The following is a 17,463-nucleotide window of genomic DNA, read 5'->3' as shown; positions in this document are numbered from 1 at the left end:
GGATAGGAGGAATGCAGACTGTGTAGGATTTAAGGTAGGTGTCTTTTCTAAAGAACTCATGCACAAAGTCCTCTGCCTCCATCTTGCAAAAGTAAATGCAAGCAATGGCATGGCAGCAAGGCACACCAGTCAGGTCCCATTTCCTACATGTACAACTCCTACTCTCTAAATCAACAGCTAAGGTGTCCAAGCAGTAGTTAACTTAGAATTTTGTCATGGTTGAAGAGAAACACTCACACATGGCAGCCTTTGCTTTCTCTTGTTTTAGCTTAGCTTGCACCCTAGGACAAATTACTTAGTTTCTTTTTTTTTTCCCATTTCCAACCTTTTCACAACTAGTCTCTGCATAAGATTTGATCTAATCTCTTCCAACATATATATGATGTGTTTTGTACTAGAGTTTATTATGTAACCATTAAAGGTTTCTGCTAGATTGTTCACAATAACATTCACTTTTGTGTCAGACTTAAGGAAGACTCTACAGAAAAGAGTTGGATCATACCCTTTGAATGCTTCTACAGCTGTTGTGTTGTCCTTACCCAAATTCTTCATTGCCTCCTCATAATCTGCCATTGAGTAGCTTTTAGCTGCTGTCCAAAATTTCAGTTGAAATCCTCTCCTATAAAAGCTTTGTACTAGTGTGCAGAAATATGTCTAGCTTAATGTCTGTGCTCTGACATAGGCATCACACTAGCAACTGATGTCAACAATGCCTGTAAAGTAGAAGAAAAGGATTAGTTCTTCTCAAAATAATAAGTAACAAACTTCATGCACAAATGGATTTGCACTTACAGGGTTTTCATCTGAGATGACAGTGAGGCCAACCCCATCTCCAAGCTGCAAACACTTTTGCATGTTCTTCATGAACCACACCCAACTTTCACTGTTCTCACCCTCAACTACAGCCCACAACACTAGATACATCTGCTCATTGGCATCCCTTCCAATGGCTGCCATGAGCTGACCTGCAAGAAAAGTCTTCAAGAAATAAGAATCAATGCAAAGCAATTTCCTACAACCCTCAATCCACCCTTTCTTCAGCCCACTAAAACATATAAACAACCTTTGAAAGATTGGTGGTCCACCAGGTTGTTTGGAAGGAAGTGTGCATAGATCCACATGACAATTTGGATCTGCATCTTGAATTGCTTGCAAATACCTGCCATGCTTATTGTAGTGCTCTTTCATGCTTCCATGAAGCATTTTGTGTACAACATACTTCACCCTATAAGCTAGGGATGTCTCAATTGCAACTTTGTAGGCTTGTCTCCTTGTTTCTTGGATCTCCTTCCCTGGCCAGTAAGGCCTTGACTTAAACACCTCCAACAGTTGCCTTGCCAGCCAATAACCAAACTTCAATTGCTTGTTCTTTGTCATGTTCCTACTGCAACAGTGTTCGGCATTCACCGCCTTCACAAGGAAGCATGCCCTTCTCTTGTCCCATGAGCCATAAACTCTAAATGGACAACTAGGAAGACACTTAGCTTCCAACCTCAGGAGCTTTTTTTTGTTGCTGTTTGCAAAACACAAGTTTGTCCCTTGTGTTATTGCATAGTGTGCAACAATATCTCTGAACGCTTCTCTGCTTCTGAATCTCTGAACTACCCTCCAAGTAAAAGTGCTCCAATTAGTGCCCGCACCCATTAATTGAGATATCTTACTCCTCCTACCTTGGAATCTTCATCATCACTTTCAGCAGGGTATGAATACCATTATCACTATCCTCATAATCACTTACTGCTTTATGACCCTCTCTTCTCCTGCTATCACTCCTCTCTTGAGTCCCATCAATTGGTTTAACAGACCCAAAAGTTCCTTCATCAATTTGCCTCCTCAATTTCTCAGCTATGTTAATCAACTCAACATTCCTCAACTTCACCATATGCCTTGCCTCCCTTAGCTCATCATCATCAGAATCAACTTGCTCAATGTTTTCCACAATGAACTCCTCTCACTTTGCTCCCCCTCAATCAATGGTCCCTCTCCCACAAACCCATCCCCATCAGACTCACTACTATCAGTTGATGACTCCTGTGGACCATAACTTGGATCTGAGTTACTACCGTCTAACTGACCACCTAACAAGTCAGCAATTGGTATAGGCGAATCAGTTCTGTCATCATAGAAGTCATGAAAATCTTTAGGTTGTGTGTTTGTGAAGGTTGACATGTTTCTTTGGGTGCTTTTGGAGAGATTTCTTCTGTTTGAGGTGCTAAGGTTTTTCCCTTATCATGTGGGTTGGGTGGTTGTGTTGCAGTTGAGATTTCAATAGGAGGATTGGGGCATAATTTACTAAACCTGGGGTTAGATCTTAGTGGGGGGTCACTTTTTGTTTTGTTGATTGTTTGACCTTTTTTGGTGGGATCACCTCAACCTCTTGGATGCTTTTAACCACACTCATATTCTCTGAAGGCTTGTCTCTGTTCTTTGGTTGCCTTCTTGGAATGAGTTTCTTTGGACTTTTGGGCATAGGTACATAATGCCCATCAAAAATCACCTCTAGCAGTTTGTGCAAAACATTGGGAGTATCAACCCCATGAACCACATACAAGTCAAAACTCCTACTCTTCATTTACACTTTAACCATCTCAAGACATTCATCATCATTATAAACCTTCTTCAAACCATCTTCTAAACTACAGTTAGGCATCAAATACCAAATCTCAGAAATGTCATTATACCCCCCCATTATTCAACCATCTCTTTCAGTGTAAACAAATACAATTCATCCAAATCAATTCTTTTTATTTTGCCCTGTCCCCCCACATACGTCAAACGATTATTAACTTCCTTAAAATTACCCCCATGCCAAAAACGCAGAGTAGCAATGGTGCCAAATGGATCATCACTACAATTACAAGTAATAAAACACAATTAGTGGTAATAATCCTCATCAAACACACAAAAAAACTCATCTTTAACCCTAATTTCGAAATTTTTTGTCTGATTAAGCCAACATACACATAAATCAAACAACAAAACAATCAACCAACAAAAACCTAAAATTCGACATTATGAACAACAAATAATACCGCATATCATCATGCCTGTCAACAATTTACCAAAAATTCAATCAACATTCATTTAACAAAAAGAATAAGACACGCAAACCTTGCTGCCATTGAAATCGACCTCGAATATGCTCAATCGCATGCAACTTCAAATTTTTCTGCTTCGTTTAGGTTAATTTTGGGTTGTAATTTTGGTTCGCGTAAGTAAATGCAAATGGCAGAGTATTAACTTCGCATGTATTAACTTCTGAGGAGAGTGGTTGGATGATTTACATGTCATTAATGGGTTTGGAGGGAAATATGAGGGAAATAGGTGGGTGTTAACTTGTTTAACCGGTTTCAATTCAATGGTCCTACGCGATGTAAAATAGGCCCATAGTTCGTACTCTTTTAAAGAAACGCCCATAGTTTGTACTATTGAAAGTAATTTTTCCAAAAAATTATTAAAATAGACGATCTACTTTTAACATAAAGTAACACGAGCTTATAAAATCCTAACAACCCCATTCCAGCTCACTCTAACCCAACACTATCCCAAGACATCTCGCACACCCTATAGCTGATCAAAACGAGCTCGGCCCGGCTCGATTTTGGCCTGAAAAAGTGGGCAACTTTAGGCACAAAATTTTGGCTCGGCCCTACAAGTGGGCAATTTTTTTACAGGCGGCCCACCTGAACCTGACCTGATGAGCAACCTTTTGATCACCTCTACACTAACGTAGTCGTGATCTCTTCTCTTCTCCTTCTTTAATTTGTTTCCCTTTAAATTTCGAACTATAACCGACAAATTTGAAAAATAACCTTGCAGTCTTACTAAAAGGATTAAACTAGTCACTAGATAGATTAAACTAATTACTGAATATATTAGAAAATATGATTATAGAATGAATTAAACTAATCACTAAATTGATTAAACTGGTAACTAAATAGATTAAATTAGTCACTATATTAAAAGGTGATCTATTCTCTTTTCAATATAGGGTTTGGATCATTGCCTAATTTTAAGTTAAAAGTAGGCAGTCTCTTATAAGATCAACGCTTTGATACTTTCGTTGGTTTTTTTTAGTAAATAAAATGTTTATGATGTGGTTGACGTAATGCAATATAAAAAAAGTATGCTATTAATGATTTGCCTATCAATAATTATAAAAATACTTCTTTTCAGGAATAAAGAATGTTATGCATTATATAGGAGTACATGTTATTTTTTTTACCATTATTTGATTAATTAAAAATTTCATCCTCTCTATTTGATTAACAAAAGATGCGTGAGTAAACTAGAATATTATTTCCAACATAAAAAAGGTTTCCTAAGATAATGAACGTATTATTTCTCCTATTATTTGTGAAAGACCACACGCTTTAGGCCAAACATGTCCAATCATATAAACATCTAACACCTTCTATAACAACTTCCTCATCATCGAATTAACCTAACGAGAAAAATTGCATATCACAGGTTTCTTGAAGAAGAACAAAGAAAGATCAACACTCAATTATTAGCATAAAAAGAAATCAAGTCCCACCATAAGTTACTTTGTAGGTTGTGCATTGTCCAATATACCAAGGTGGTTGGTTGTTGAACCAAAAAAAAATCTCGTACTAAAAAATATATTAATTTGACTTTTTGTCATCAAAATTTAATACTTTTGACTATTTTGTGATTTTAGATTTATAATACTTCGATTATGAATTACTATTGTTCAACGCTCTTAGCTTTATATAAGTATATCTATATGATAATTCTTTCTTACACACTCTTTTGGTATGTTATTACAAAGTATTGATAAAAAAACGTAAAACCGCAAAAATTGTAATAGAATTGATTTAGATATCAATATATCATGAACTACAAATTTATGTTCCACTCATTTTACAATGATCCTCTTTCATATAGTAAAATATTTGAATGGACCTAGTGCACAATAACTTATTTTGCCCCAAGTATCGTATGATTCAATAGTCAATTTTTAGTTGATATAGTAAATGTTTGTATGATATTAATCACCTTTGTATATTCATTTTCTATGAATGTCCGTGTTGACCTACTTCATTCCATCTTCATGTCCACATCATCCACAACTCGCCACAAGATGTTCAATATGTTTGATTAACCTGAAAATTAACTCAAACACCACAAAATATCTCGTGAAGTAACATGGAACTAAAACGGGCCAAAATAATGCAAGAGCTAGTCCTACATGCTTTAAACTAAGCTAAATGAGACTTAGAAATGCACCTAAAATATGAATTATAATTCACTGATCATTAACTTTCATATGATATAGTGAATTTTCTCTACTATAATCAGTATTTGTGTAATACATTTAGTTTGACTTCACAATAAATTATTATGGTAAATTTGTGTAATACATTCAATTTGGCTTTACAATAACGTTTTTTCACCAAATACTCCTGACAAAAAAAATTATTCATCACATACCTCAACTTTTTTCCGAGCTCACAATATACCCCTGACTTTTTTAAAAATGATAGAAGATGCTCTTTTGTTGACAGACGTTAGTCCTCCGTTAGCGTTTATTTACAAGTTTGCCCTAAGTCGACCTAATTAATTAGTCCTAAATCAACCTAATTAGCCCTAAGTCAACCTAATTAGCCTTAAGTCAACATAATTAACCCTAAGTCAACCTAACTCTCTCCCTAACCCAACCCCACCAGCCCCCAACCCACCACCCCCCAACAACCCATTCCCACCAATCCCCCTCCCCCTTGCCCGCAACCGCACTTCCTCCTCCCCCTCCCCACCACCCCTAGCCTGAATCCCCCCTCCTCTCCCCACCCTTTCGAACTCACAGGCCCCCCACCCCTTCAAACTCGTCGCTCCCCCTACCCCTTCGAACTCACAGGCCCCCCACCGGCCCCTTTGAACTCGGCGCTCCCCTCTCGGCCCTCCTCCTCCCCTGCCGCAAAATCGTGAATCCCAAGCCCCACACGTACCCCTTCAAACTCAATCACAATGTTGCAGAGTAAATTCTATGGTGCTTCGTGTGGTGGTGCCGAGGTTGGAGGGATGGTGGGCTGGTGGTGGGTTAAGGTTAGTTAGGGTTTTTAAGGTTATTTAGAGTTTTAAGGTTTTAGGGTTAATTAGAGTTTTAGATTTTTAGGGTTAATTAGGATGTTTAGGGTTAATAACTAGCGGAGTTAACCGCCGTTAGTCATTAAGGGCATTTTGTGTCATTTTTAAAAAAAGTCATAAGTATGTTCAATTCGAAAAAAAGTTAGGGTATTTGGTGTATAATTTTGTTTTGCTGAGAGTATTTGGTGAAAAAAGCGTTACAATAAATTATTGTGAATCAGTGACTTACTGCTGGTATAGTTACTGTATATATCGATGGGGAAAGGATTAAAGAAACTAAGGGGACTGGGGAGAGATAGTACAAGTGAGGAAGTGATGGGTCGGATCAAAGATATACGAACTTGTAGGAACTTAGATGCATAATGCAGAAAATCACGTATCATATACTTGAACATCTATCCCAAGATCATTGCATAAACTAGTATGAATCAAATAATAGTATAGAAATATACCTCTTGATGCGCAAATTCCCTTGCACACCACAACCTTCTAGAGGAGATCCTTTTAGAACGTCAAGCGTCGTTCCTCTAGTATTGGTCCACGAACAACACTTGGATCACCACATATGCTAGTACGGAAGAGAGAAAACACTCTCTTACTTTTGAGGTGAGGGCCGAAATGGGTGTGAAAAAACTAAGGGAAAATCAGATTTTTTTTCACTCTAAAAGATGTAAAAATATGTACACCTTTGTAACCCCTATATCATTATATAAGGTGGTTACAAAAGAGGTGTTCCATGAGGCTTTATTTTGCCTCATAATGTCATACATTATGAGCCTAATAAACTCATGAGTTACAACTCTTCCCACCCATCATAAAATCGCCCAACCCATTTCACAAATGAATTTGGGTAATATCCAAGTGTCATTACTTGTGTGACCTCATAGGACTCAATAATACTAGTAGTTGGCCCAATCATATTAGTCCAATAAATCACAATTAGCTTCTAGCAAAACGTTGTGATCACCTAATATTATTGAATATATTATCTCCATAATTTATCCTAATATTATTTAGTTTATTACACTTGATCGAGGACAAAACCCTTCAGAACTAACACTGAAATGGTGATTTTTTTTCTTTGCCAAATGGAAATAGAGCAAAAGAAAGAAAAATGTTGTTAAACGAAGAGAAGTGGAAATTGGAACAACAGGTGGGATATCGTGTACGAGTATGTTTCATCATCATCTACTTATGATTTACCTATATAGTAAACTCGATCGATAGATATATGTGATATAATTGAAATTGATAGTAGTAATTTATTATTATGAAAATGACTAAGCAGCTTATAACAGTAAGTTATGGAGGAGTGAATGATATAGATACAAAATAGGTGAGGAGAGGCAGATGCAGAAGAGAACCTAAAGTACTTTTTTCTTTGCAAATGTGGCAAAACACCTCTTACACTATATACCAATAGTGTAAGTTGCCCCCTTAACTCTTATATGGAGCAAATTAACCCTATAACTCTTACAAATGGGCAATTAACCTCCAATTTTTTCAGCCCAAATTATCGCCAAAATAATAACGTGGCACCGAAATATACTTATTATTAAATGAATTCTAAATTTAATTATGGGCCTATTTGGTAAAACTAGTGGTTCGAGTAGTTGCTAGCTGTTGTAATAGTTATAGCTGTTGGGAATGGCTGCTAGCTCTTTGCTAGTAGCTGTTAGCGATAAGCGTTTAAAGTAGTTGTTTAACTAGAAGTGTTTGACAAATGTAGAGATTATAAAAGACAATGGATGACATTTATTCAAATATGAAATGAACACAACAATTTCATTAGCTAGTTCAAAAGTTAAATTCAATATTTATTTTCCAAATGATTTACTCAGAAAAAGGAGTATATGATTTTTTAACTACTCAAAGAAATATATATAAATTAAAGATAATATTCAACCCTCGAAAAAATTTATTACCTATTTTAACTAGAATGCTTGTGGAATTTGGAGTATAATATATTATGGAATAATTAGTTATATCTTCTCTTGAAATTAAATATTTCATATCTCTGCTATTGTAAAGGAAAAACAATAAATTGTATAAACTAAAGCAATTATAAAGAGAAAACAGAAAAGAATTTAAAAATATTGGTTGGCAATTCTACCTTTTGCTATTATGTAATGTTAATTCGCTAGACCGCTACCAATAAATCTCAAAAGTTACTTGTACTTCCTCCGTAACAAAGTTATTGCAACAATTTGGCTCGACACGGACTCCTAGTCAAAATTTGGTAATTGTAGTTAAAGGGGAAAAGAGAAGAGAGAAAAAAAGGAGGGATCATTGGGTTTGTTGTCCATGTGGGGTTAGAGAGTGATAATGATATTTTTGGTTTTTTAATAATGACATTGTTGTAAATATGTTGAAATTTTTTACTAAATAAAGTAAGTTTTAAATTGTTGCATTTTTTGTGTTACATTCAAAAATGGCAAATGTTGCATTTTTTTAATCAAGGAAGTAGTAACAATCTACAACCGCTAGTCCGCTACTCATTATCTCAACCGCGATATGCTACTACAACCACTACCTCACCAAACACTCATTAATATCTTAAGTAGAGTTTTGTTCTTTTGGAATAATTAGTTATGTATACTCTTTAAAATAAATATTCAAATCACATTTTTGCTTTTGTAAAGGAAAAACAATAAATTGTATAAATTAAAGCAATTATAAAGAGAAAATAGAGAAGAATTTAAAAGTATTGGTTAACAATTTTACTTTATGCTATTATATATTGTTTATTTGCTAGACCGCTATCTATGAATTTCAAACATTACTTGTAATAACGCTCTACAATTGGTACCCATAATCTCAACCACGATCCGCTATTACAACCACTATCTTATCAAACACGAGTTAAGCTAATAACAAGGACCTAAAGTTTTCAGTTTTTCACCGTTAAGGACCTGTAACTTTTTTTTCACCTTTAAGGACCTACGATTAAAAATCCGGCCAGTTAACCTTACTCTAACGACTCATCTGAAGTAAAGCATTTCCTTTTTCCTTTTATTTTGCATTTTTATTACCTACTTTTAGCTACTTGCAATTTTCTCTCTCTCCTCTAATTTTCACCTCTTCCTCTCTCCACTGACTACTCTCATCAAAAGAAATTCCCTCAATATAGCAGCCACCACCACAAGATCATTCCTACTATTACAAACACAACCGCCATTGCTAGCTAATATATTCGAAAAAATTTCACAAACACAAGAACATCATTTCTAGCTAATTCCTACAATCATAAACACAAAACAAAGGAAGTTAGAGAAATGCAGTTAGGCAGATAAAAACAAAAATATATAAACCTTTTACTCTCTCTACTATAGCTGAAAAAGCTGATTATTTATGAAAATCTGAATCAAATTTTGTGAATTCGAAATTTTTGCATACGATTTATTTTGGGATTTTTAGTCAAACTTTATCGGTAACTTTTCCGTTTTTGGTTAATTATTGGGAAATTTTCGCATACGATTTATTTTGGGATTTTTAGTCGAACTTTATTGAAATTTGTGTATTTTTTGGTGAGATATTTACAATGGGGTGTGTTTTCATCTATTGTACATGATATCAAATTGTTGAGAAATTAATTGGATTGTATTCATTGGTGATAGATTGCGTTTAAATTATGATATTTCATAGTCTCAGATTTGATATATTTGGCGACTACATCTTAAATATTGGTAATGACATTGGTCGTAAAGTACTCTTACCTTCCCTCCACCTCATAGTTTAAATAGGTTGAGAGTAATTTATGTCCAATTTCATTACCAAAAAAACTTTATTGGTTGACTACATGATTTATAAGAGTAATGGAGTCAATTTACAAGACATAAAGATTAAGAGGCCAACTTGCACGGTTGGCATAAGTGCAGGTGATTTATAATAATAATAATAACGGTTCCGCTATATGCAGCCCTTAGGGCTATGCATAAAAACTACCAAAATTCCATTCATTAATGTACATTTGCTATTTCAATGGAATCTAGTAAAACAATAATATGAAATTAATTATGGAGTCATTAAATGCTTACCGTAAATACTTCTCGTAAACTAATTTTTAGCTCTCCACCAATCTTTGTAATAAATGCCACTACACTTAACACTTCCCACAAAACCATGATAGTGCAGCATTTGCCAGGTAAGCTCTTTTTTTTTTTTTTCTTTTCTTCCCTAATAATGTTTGTTCATGATAAACACTTTACAAGAAGAAAAAAAATTCGAACCATCCTTATGAAGATGAAGATAAACAAAAATACTTACAATTTATACTCTTAGCTAGTTGGGAAAACCAAAATTGCAGCATCAAGACCAAATTCAACTAACTCATACAGAGTAAAATTCAATCTCTATTCCAATAAAATACAGTAAAAAAACAAAATTCAAAAGTCTGACAAATATTATCGTCAATATAACAACAGACCGAAAAAAGCTTTTCTTTTCCTAGTCTTGCTCTATAATCTTCAACCTGCAAATTTTAAGAGTAAGTAAATATATAGACGTGGAAGAATAAAAAAAGAAAGTTTAGAGTAGCATTACCTTTAAACCTTCAAAGTAAACACGGGGTTAAGTCCTAAACATTCGGATGTTATCTTCTGTTTTTTCTGTGGTACACCATCATTTGCATTAGCAATGGAACATATATTTTCTTTGAAAGGACAGGTTGGTTTCGTATGACCAGGTTGCTTGCAAATAGAACAACTCTTAGTCTGCTTTTTTGCTATTTCTTTTCCACCTTTCTCACGCTTCTTTTTGGGACGCCCTTTAGTCTTGGATTGTGGATGGCGCAACACTTCAGCTATGATCGCATGGGTGTTAGGAACTACTTCTCCTAGTGACAATATTTCTTCTACTACAACTTCTTGAGTACTAGTAGTAGCTTGCAATGCCTCACAACACCATCGTATAGGTAAATAGAAGGATGGGATCTTGAAACAATCATTGTGGAACAACACCCGTAATATATGGCAGCAAAGTATACCCCAAAACTCAAAATTTTTGCAACTACACCTTGTTGTACTACCATTCCAAAAGACTCTATGAGATCTTTTATCTTCCCCTTCATAATATCTCACTACAAATTCATCACCTTCCACATGAATTATAGAATACAAAGCTGCTCTTGTAAGTTCATGTTGAAACTTTTTAAAAGCAAATGGCGTAAATATTCCAGAAACTTGTTCTTCCAAAGGTGATTTTGTTTTCAAAGAAGTGGGTGTAAGAGATGCTGACAAGTTCAAATGTATACGCCTTTGATTAATTTCTTCAACAGAAATACCAACCTATAATGTTCAGCCATAACATATATATTACTTTGTATTAATTGAAGATAATCTTGTCTACATAAAATTAGAACTTAGAGTAAATAAACACTACAGTAGCAAAAATAATGTAAAATAAAAACAACATTAATATGTTTTAGGATTGCCGACTATCTTTGGTGATATATACAATGTTTGCATTAGCTTCCTTCATAGTATTAGACCAACACTATTAGTAATTGTGATAGAAATACTAACCTGTTTAACAAATTTTGTCAGACTTATATGAGATGAAACAAATCTCTTGATGAATGCATTTATGCTCTCCGACCTTCCGGTGGTTACCATCCCTCCAAAAAATGATCACGGAGATAAGCCGGTGCCCAAAAAAATCTGATATTGTACAGACCTTGGATGTGCTTGTTGTCTTCCAAGTTATACTTCCCAACTATGAGAGGCCAATTTTGTTCAAACTCATCAGGATCAGTCATCTTATATAACAAATAAAAATCTCCACACCACTTTTGGTAGTTATCACGAAGAAGAGCAACAAACCAACAACTAAACTTTGAAGTGATATGCCAAATACAGAAACTGTGTTTTGTACTTGGCATCTCAATCGCAATAGCCTCAGACATCCATGGGTCTTGGTCGGTTATGATAGTTTTTGGTGCTTTCTTCATTATAGTAACAAAGGTCTGTTATTTGTTTTAAAAAAAAATTGAAACAAATTAGAGCTGAAGGTGAATCTATATACTTTAAATATTTATAATCTGTAAAAAAAATAAATGAAAGTAATATGTAAAAGATATATTTACCTTCATTAGCCACTTAAAAGTAATTGTTGTCTCGTTGCGGAGGAGAGCACACCCGAACATAATTGTCTTCCCATGATTATCAATACCAACAAAAATTCCACAAGGCATGTCATATGCATTAACTTTGTAGGTAGTATCAAAAACCACCACATCACCATACTTTTGGTACCAATCAAAGCTTTCACCTTCACACCAAAACAAATTTTCCATTTTGTTTTCTTCATCTACTGTGTATGCATATTGAAACAATGGATTTTCTTGCTTTGAAGATTTCATATATTGTAAAAGATTTTTCATATCATCCCCCTCAAGCATCCTCTTAACTCTAGTAAAAAGATTACGAATATCCTTTTCGAGAAATGGCAACGTACCATGCTTAACATTCTTTTGAAGCTCCATCACTCGAATTATTTGTCTAACCGGCAACCCAGCTTCCTTGTATAACAAAATCTGTTTTTCGTCCTCTTGAGTTATAACTCGATTTGCCGGTAAAAAACGCATTTCTTCAAGTGACACCATACAATGGTTATGCTCCGTTACAAATTTTGTTACATGCCATTCCTCTGGAAAAATATCAAAGCACCTCTTCAATGCAATACGCATGTGAGCCTTGCAACTACATCTTGCTGATTCCTTATTTCGGCGAGATTTAGAGGGATCAACTACCTTCAAACGTTGATTGCCTCCACGATGGCATAAAAAATCACGCCTAATAGTCCTCCCATGTTTAGTGTCTGAACGATCCTTGCGGACTACAAATCCATGTCGTCTTGCATATTTGTTATAGTAAACAAATGCTTCTTCTTGGCTTCCAAAAGTTTGGCCAATAAAAGGTTCATCATATTCTCTATCATCTTCCTCAGTTAGAGGCTCATTCAAGTCAAAACAAAGCATCACTTAAATCTGTTCAATAAGTTAATTCTAAGATAAATTTCAAAGGAATACAATTATCTAAAAAAAATATATCAAAGGAACACAAATACTAGAAACAAAAACAGAGAACATAAATTTGTTGCTCATACAGAATATGTGTATGGAATGCTGCAGATGGATATAGTGATAATATTATTAGAGGCAAATTATCGAACACATGGTAGGCACAACCTATACAATTTTTTGCATATAGATTTTTTTAATGATTAAGTTACATATGATCTACAATAAAGTTGAAGGAGATATGAATTTTTGATCTATAAACAAATAAAAAAGAAAGGGAGAAAAATCAAGAAAAGAGAATATGCTTACCGTGAATTTTTTTTTGATGAGGCTTCTACTTTCTTGGCCCAAAGTATCAGGTTGTTAGTCTGCAACTTTTGATAGAAAATTGCTTGATTTCCATTTAATGGAACTTGTAGAGACAATGATGATGATATAGTTGGCGCCATAATCCATTTCTCTATCTTCTTGTGCCATTAAATGATATGGTTGACAATATTACTGGGAAGTGTAAAAAAAGTTTAAACTTAATTTGCACTAGACCTTTTTGTGATTTATGTTGGGAATAGATGGAATCTTGAAACTAATTAATGCTTATTTGCAGCCCTTAGGGCTGCAAATAGCTTTTGCCTAATAATAATTAATCTTTAGTTCATCTAAATGCATATTTAAGTTGTTAATATTAATAGTTCTTGTGTTTATTGTCAATTATATGAATGGTATTGTTTTACAACTAGTTTATGTTATTTCTGTGATCTTCATTCATTAGCTAGGTTAAAAGCGATTCATAGTAGGCATCAAAAGGCATACTAATTTTATCTACTATAGACCCATAATTAATTAGATAGGATCATTTATCTAATTCCAAAAACTTTTAAAAAATATTTCAAAATTATACAAGTTCATGAGGCATTCCTCATTCTTTCTAGCCCATTTTGCCACTGCGTCCCCTATTTTATTTGTTGCCTTCTCCTGATCCAAACTCTAGTCTGACTTGTGGTAGTCGGTCTAGGAGGTCTCTGCATTAACATGCCACATAACTAAGGTGATTTTTTCCACAGCATTTGTGATGATTTCTGTCAAAGTACCAACTCAACCAAAAGTTTAAACTGATAATTACAGTCCTAGTAATAGTTATATACTCGATCTATCACGTGATAGCCAGCTGGACTTAAAGTGTGGATGCAGTATATGCTTCCCTCATATCTGACACTAAATATCCCTCCAAGAGCAACATCCATATTCGATGGCCGAGACGTTGCAAAAATATTGGAGAAATAATTAGAGATTATTTTTCCAATGTCATCCTCTTTGCCTTTCCATACACCCTCTTCATCTTTAAGTCGGACTATTGAATTATTGTGTTTTTTCCTTTGTTGAGCCTTGTGATGAAAGTAAGAAGTATTTTTATCTCAATCCTTTAACTCATTAACTCGAGCCCTTGCATGCCAATAAGTTTCCTGCAATCTATGTATATCATCTAATTCCTCCATCAATTCACGACATTTACCAAGCATCACAGCATCTGGAGTACGACTTTGCTACCTCTGTAACTCCTCCTCCTTCTTCTTTATTTTTTTCTTCAAATCGCCTAAAGTAGCTACACCCCACCCACTCAAAGCCCCTGAACAATTCTCAATTTTTTCCTCAACACTCACGCCACCCACCTCCTCCCATGCCACCCATTCTCAATTTCTGTGAGGGGAGACCATCTTCCTCCCCCTTCACTTATATAATAGAGTTTTGTAAAGTGTATTATTAGTATTTTCTATATATGGCTATCTAATATTAGCTTCCTAAAATGTAGCTAATCAGTTAGGATACTACTAATGTATACAGTATATATAACGTTATTGGAGCAATGAGAAGATTGAGGAATGGTCTTCTTTCAATTTCCTCTATGGCCTATAATTGCAATCACTAGCAAATATGACTTTTTCCACTTTTGTTGAATAATCTAGTTGAAATGCCTTACGGGTCACTCTTGTTATCTCTACATACAGCTGCTATACTTGCTACGTTTAGTTCATTCTTGAAAGAATTGCATCAACATTGATTTTTATCTTGTTAGAATATAAAACTATTTATTGGACTCCAACCATCAATTTAAACTTTTGATTGAGTTATTCCTTTGACATATCTAGTTTTCAAAAAGGGGCTTCAAGGGCTTTGGATTATTTTATAGGTCGACCAACATTTTTTGGGTCACTTCTTTTTTTTTTACAACGGGAAAATTGTGCATTAATTTAAAAACGAAAGTACAACCTAATGCTAATACAATCAAACGAGCATAAAAAAACTAAATTGAGCTATACTCGCTTTTACACAATACCAACAGAAACATAAATAACTTAAGTTAAGATAAAACTGCTCGATCTGGAGGACGAAATTAATGGATAGCTGAATTGAAACACTTCTTCTGGTGGATAACAAGCGCCAAAATCCTGATGCAAGGAGTAGGAGGAGAGAGTTGATTTCACAAGCGGGGAAACCAAGGACCAGCGAGATTATAAACTCGCAACATGACCAATTCCAGTGACATTCTGTCACATGGAATTCTATCGTCATGTTTCTTGAAAGAGTCACATTCATGTGTGACTCAATACCCTATTGTGGAAGGGTATTTCAGGTTTCTCCTTTGATGAGAAGCTCAAATGAGTTGACGTGTATAAACCCAATTGACAAATTGGGAAGCCGCCTTCAGATATCGTTTTGTCAAGGCAATAATGATTGATAAAATCATTACCAAGCGAGATTGAAATCTAACCAAGGTTAGTTAGATCTCGAAGAACTATCCGATGATTAAAATTGGATAAAATAAACCCCAAACATGAAATCTCTTGCCAAGCAAACCTAACCAACCACATAGATCAGAGCCAACGTTTTGAAGACAAAGACTACATCCAGCAAGTAACAAAAAAAGATCAAGCAGATTGATTGAACACACAACACCACCATACGAAACCAACCAAGAATTCACAACGAAAACATAAAACTAAAATTAAAGGGGTAAAAGGGGACGCACTTCTAAGTTCCAAAGAAAAACTAGGTGAAACGGCTTAAAGACACTACCACAGGAGGATGGACATGGACGCAACCCTAACAGGGGAGGGGGAGGGGGAGGGGGAGGAAAGCCCTACAACTGGACTCATTGCCTACACAATACTAACCGGGGGAGGGGGAGGGGATGCCCTATAACAAAATTGATTTTTCCTGACACAACACTAGGGGGGGGGGAGGGGAAAGCCCAAACCTGATAACTAGGGGGAGGGGGGAGATACCTAACCACGAAACGGGGGGAGGGGAAGGGGAAGCCCAAACTATACTAATTCACGATAGGGCGATGGAGATGATGGAACCACAACTGGAGCAGAGGAACTTGAAGAGAAAGAACTCCCATGAGACGACGAAACACTAGGACCGGAAAACGAGGAGGAAAGGGCAACTGGAGAGCGAGAGCAGCGACGACCTAAAACGGGCAAAACTCTAGGACAAATGAAGGGAACCGGCGAAGAGGACGACGAAGAGGGCCTAAAACTAGAAAAATCGACGGAAGAACGACAGAAAAGGCGAAGAAAAAGAGAGAAAAACAAACGAACTCGCCGGAGACCTGCGCGGCGCCGGATCTCCGGCGAGTTCTAGGGTTTAAAGGTTTTTTTTTGTAGAGAGAAGGCAGAGGATTAAAAGTGTAGACTGTTATAGTACTAGTACCATTCATTACATGCTTAATGAATTTGTTTCACATTAAGTTCTTTTGGGATTTATTTTTTTGAAAACCCCAAATGTTTCTTCATTTCCATATTTCCCAAATTGTGATTGAGATACAACATTCCAATTTCTAAGGACGGTGGCAAATGGATTCTAACTCACTCGCTAGATTTCCTTTGATTCAGTTTTTAAAGGTAGAGGATGTGCAATCCTAGGAAGCGAAGATGGTAGCCCATATTTCTTGAGCTCTAGGATAAAGTCTGAGGATATGATTCATGCACTGACGGAGTCAGGATTTTGAATACAGGGATGCACAACTGTAGAGTGTAGACAGATAAATTTGTCTCCACTTTTAACATCCAAAGATAATATAAATCATCGTCCTATTAAGCCCGAACTGAACAGAAACCATCAAAAGCTTTTTCGATAACCTTTATGAGCCCAAACTATGTTTTAAAGTCCATTGAAAATAAAAACCAATTTCAAAGCTCATTTAATTATTCATAATAATGAATTAATTTTTCAAATAAATATTATATAATTAAAATTATATTTTTTGATTTACCACCTTATAAGTAGGATGTTTTACACTTTACAACCTTTTGATTTTTTTTTCCAATTTTACCACC

At 35.3% G+C, this 17,463-nt stretch overlaps 2 protein-coding genes across 2 annotated transcripts; both read right to left on the bottom strand.

Moving 5' to 3' along the window:
* Positions 1-659: 659 nt before the first annotated feature.
* Positions 660-1,644, bottom strand: LOC125491950 (uncharacterized). The gene is made up of 2 exons (XM_048634033.1): positions 793-1,644; positions 660-713 (listed from the first exon to the last, which is right to left on the bottom strand). Exons 1-2 carry the CDS (start codon positions 1,642-1,644, stop codon positions 660-662), a joined length of 906 nt encoding a protein of 301 aa, XP_048489990.1.
* Positions 1,645-10,652: 9,008 nt separating this feature from the next.
* On the bottom strand, positions 10,653-13,084 carry LOC104888874 (protein FAR1-RELATED SEQUENCE 11-like). The gene is made up of 3 exons (XM_048648446.2): positions 12,191-13,084; positions 11,782-12,070; positions 10,653-11,374 (listed from the first exon to the last, which is right to left on the bottom strand). The coding sequence occupies exons 1-3, from the start codon at positions 13,082-13,084 to the stop codon at positions 10,653-10,655; spliced, it is 1,905 nt and encodes a 634-aa protein (XP_048504403.2).
* Positions 13,085-17,463: the final 4,379 nt, after the last annotated feature.

This window comes from Beta vulgaris, chromosome 7 (assembly GCF_026745355.1).
Source record: "Beta vulgaris subsp. vulgaris cultivar EL10 chromosome 7, EL10.2, whole genome shotgun sequence".
NCBI classification, from domain to species: domain Eukaryota; kingdom Viridiplantae; phylum Streptophyta; class Magnoliopsida; order Caryophyllales; family Amaranthaceae; genus Beta; species Beta vulgaris.
Note: the sequence above shows the minus strand (reverse complement) of the source record. Positions and strands in the feature narration are given on the sequence as shown.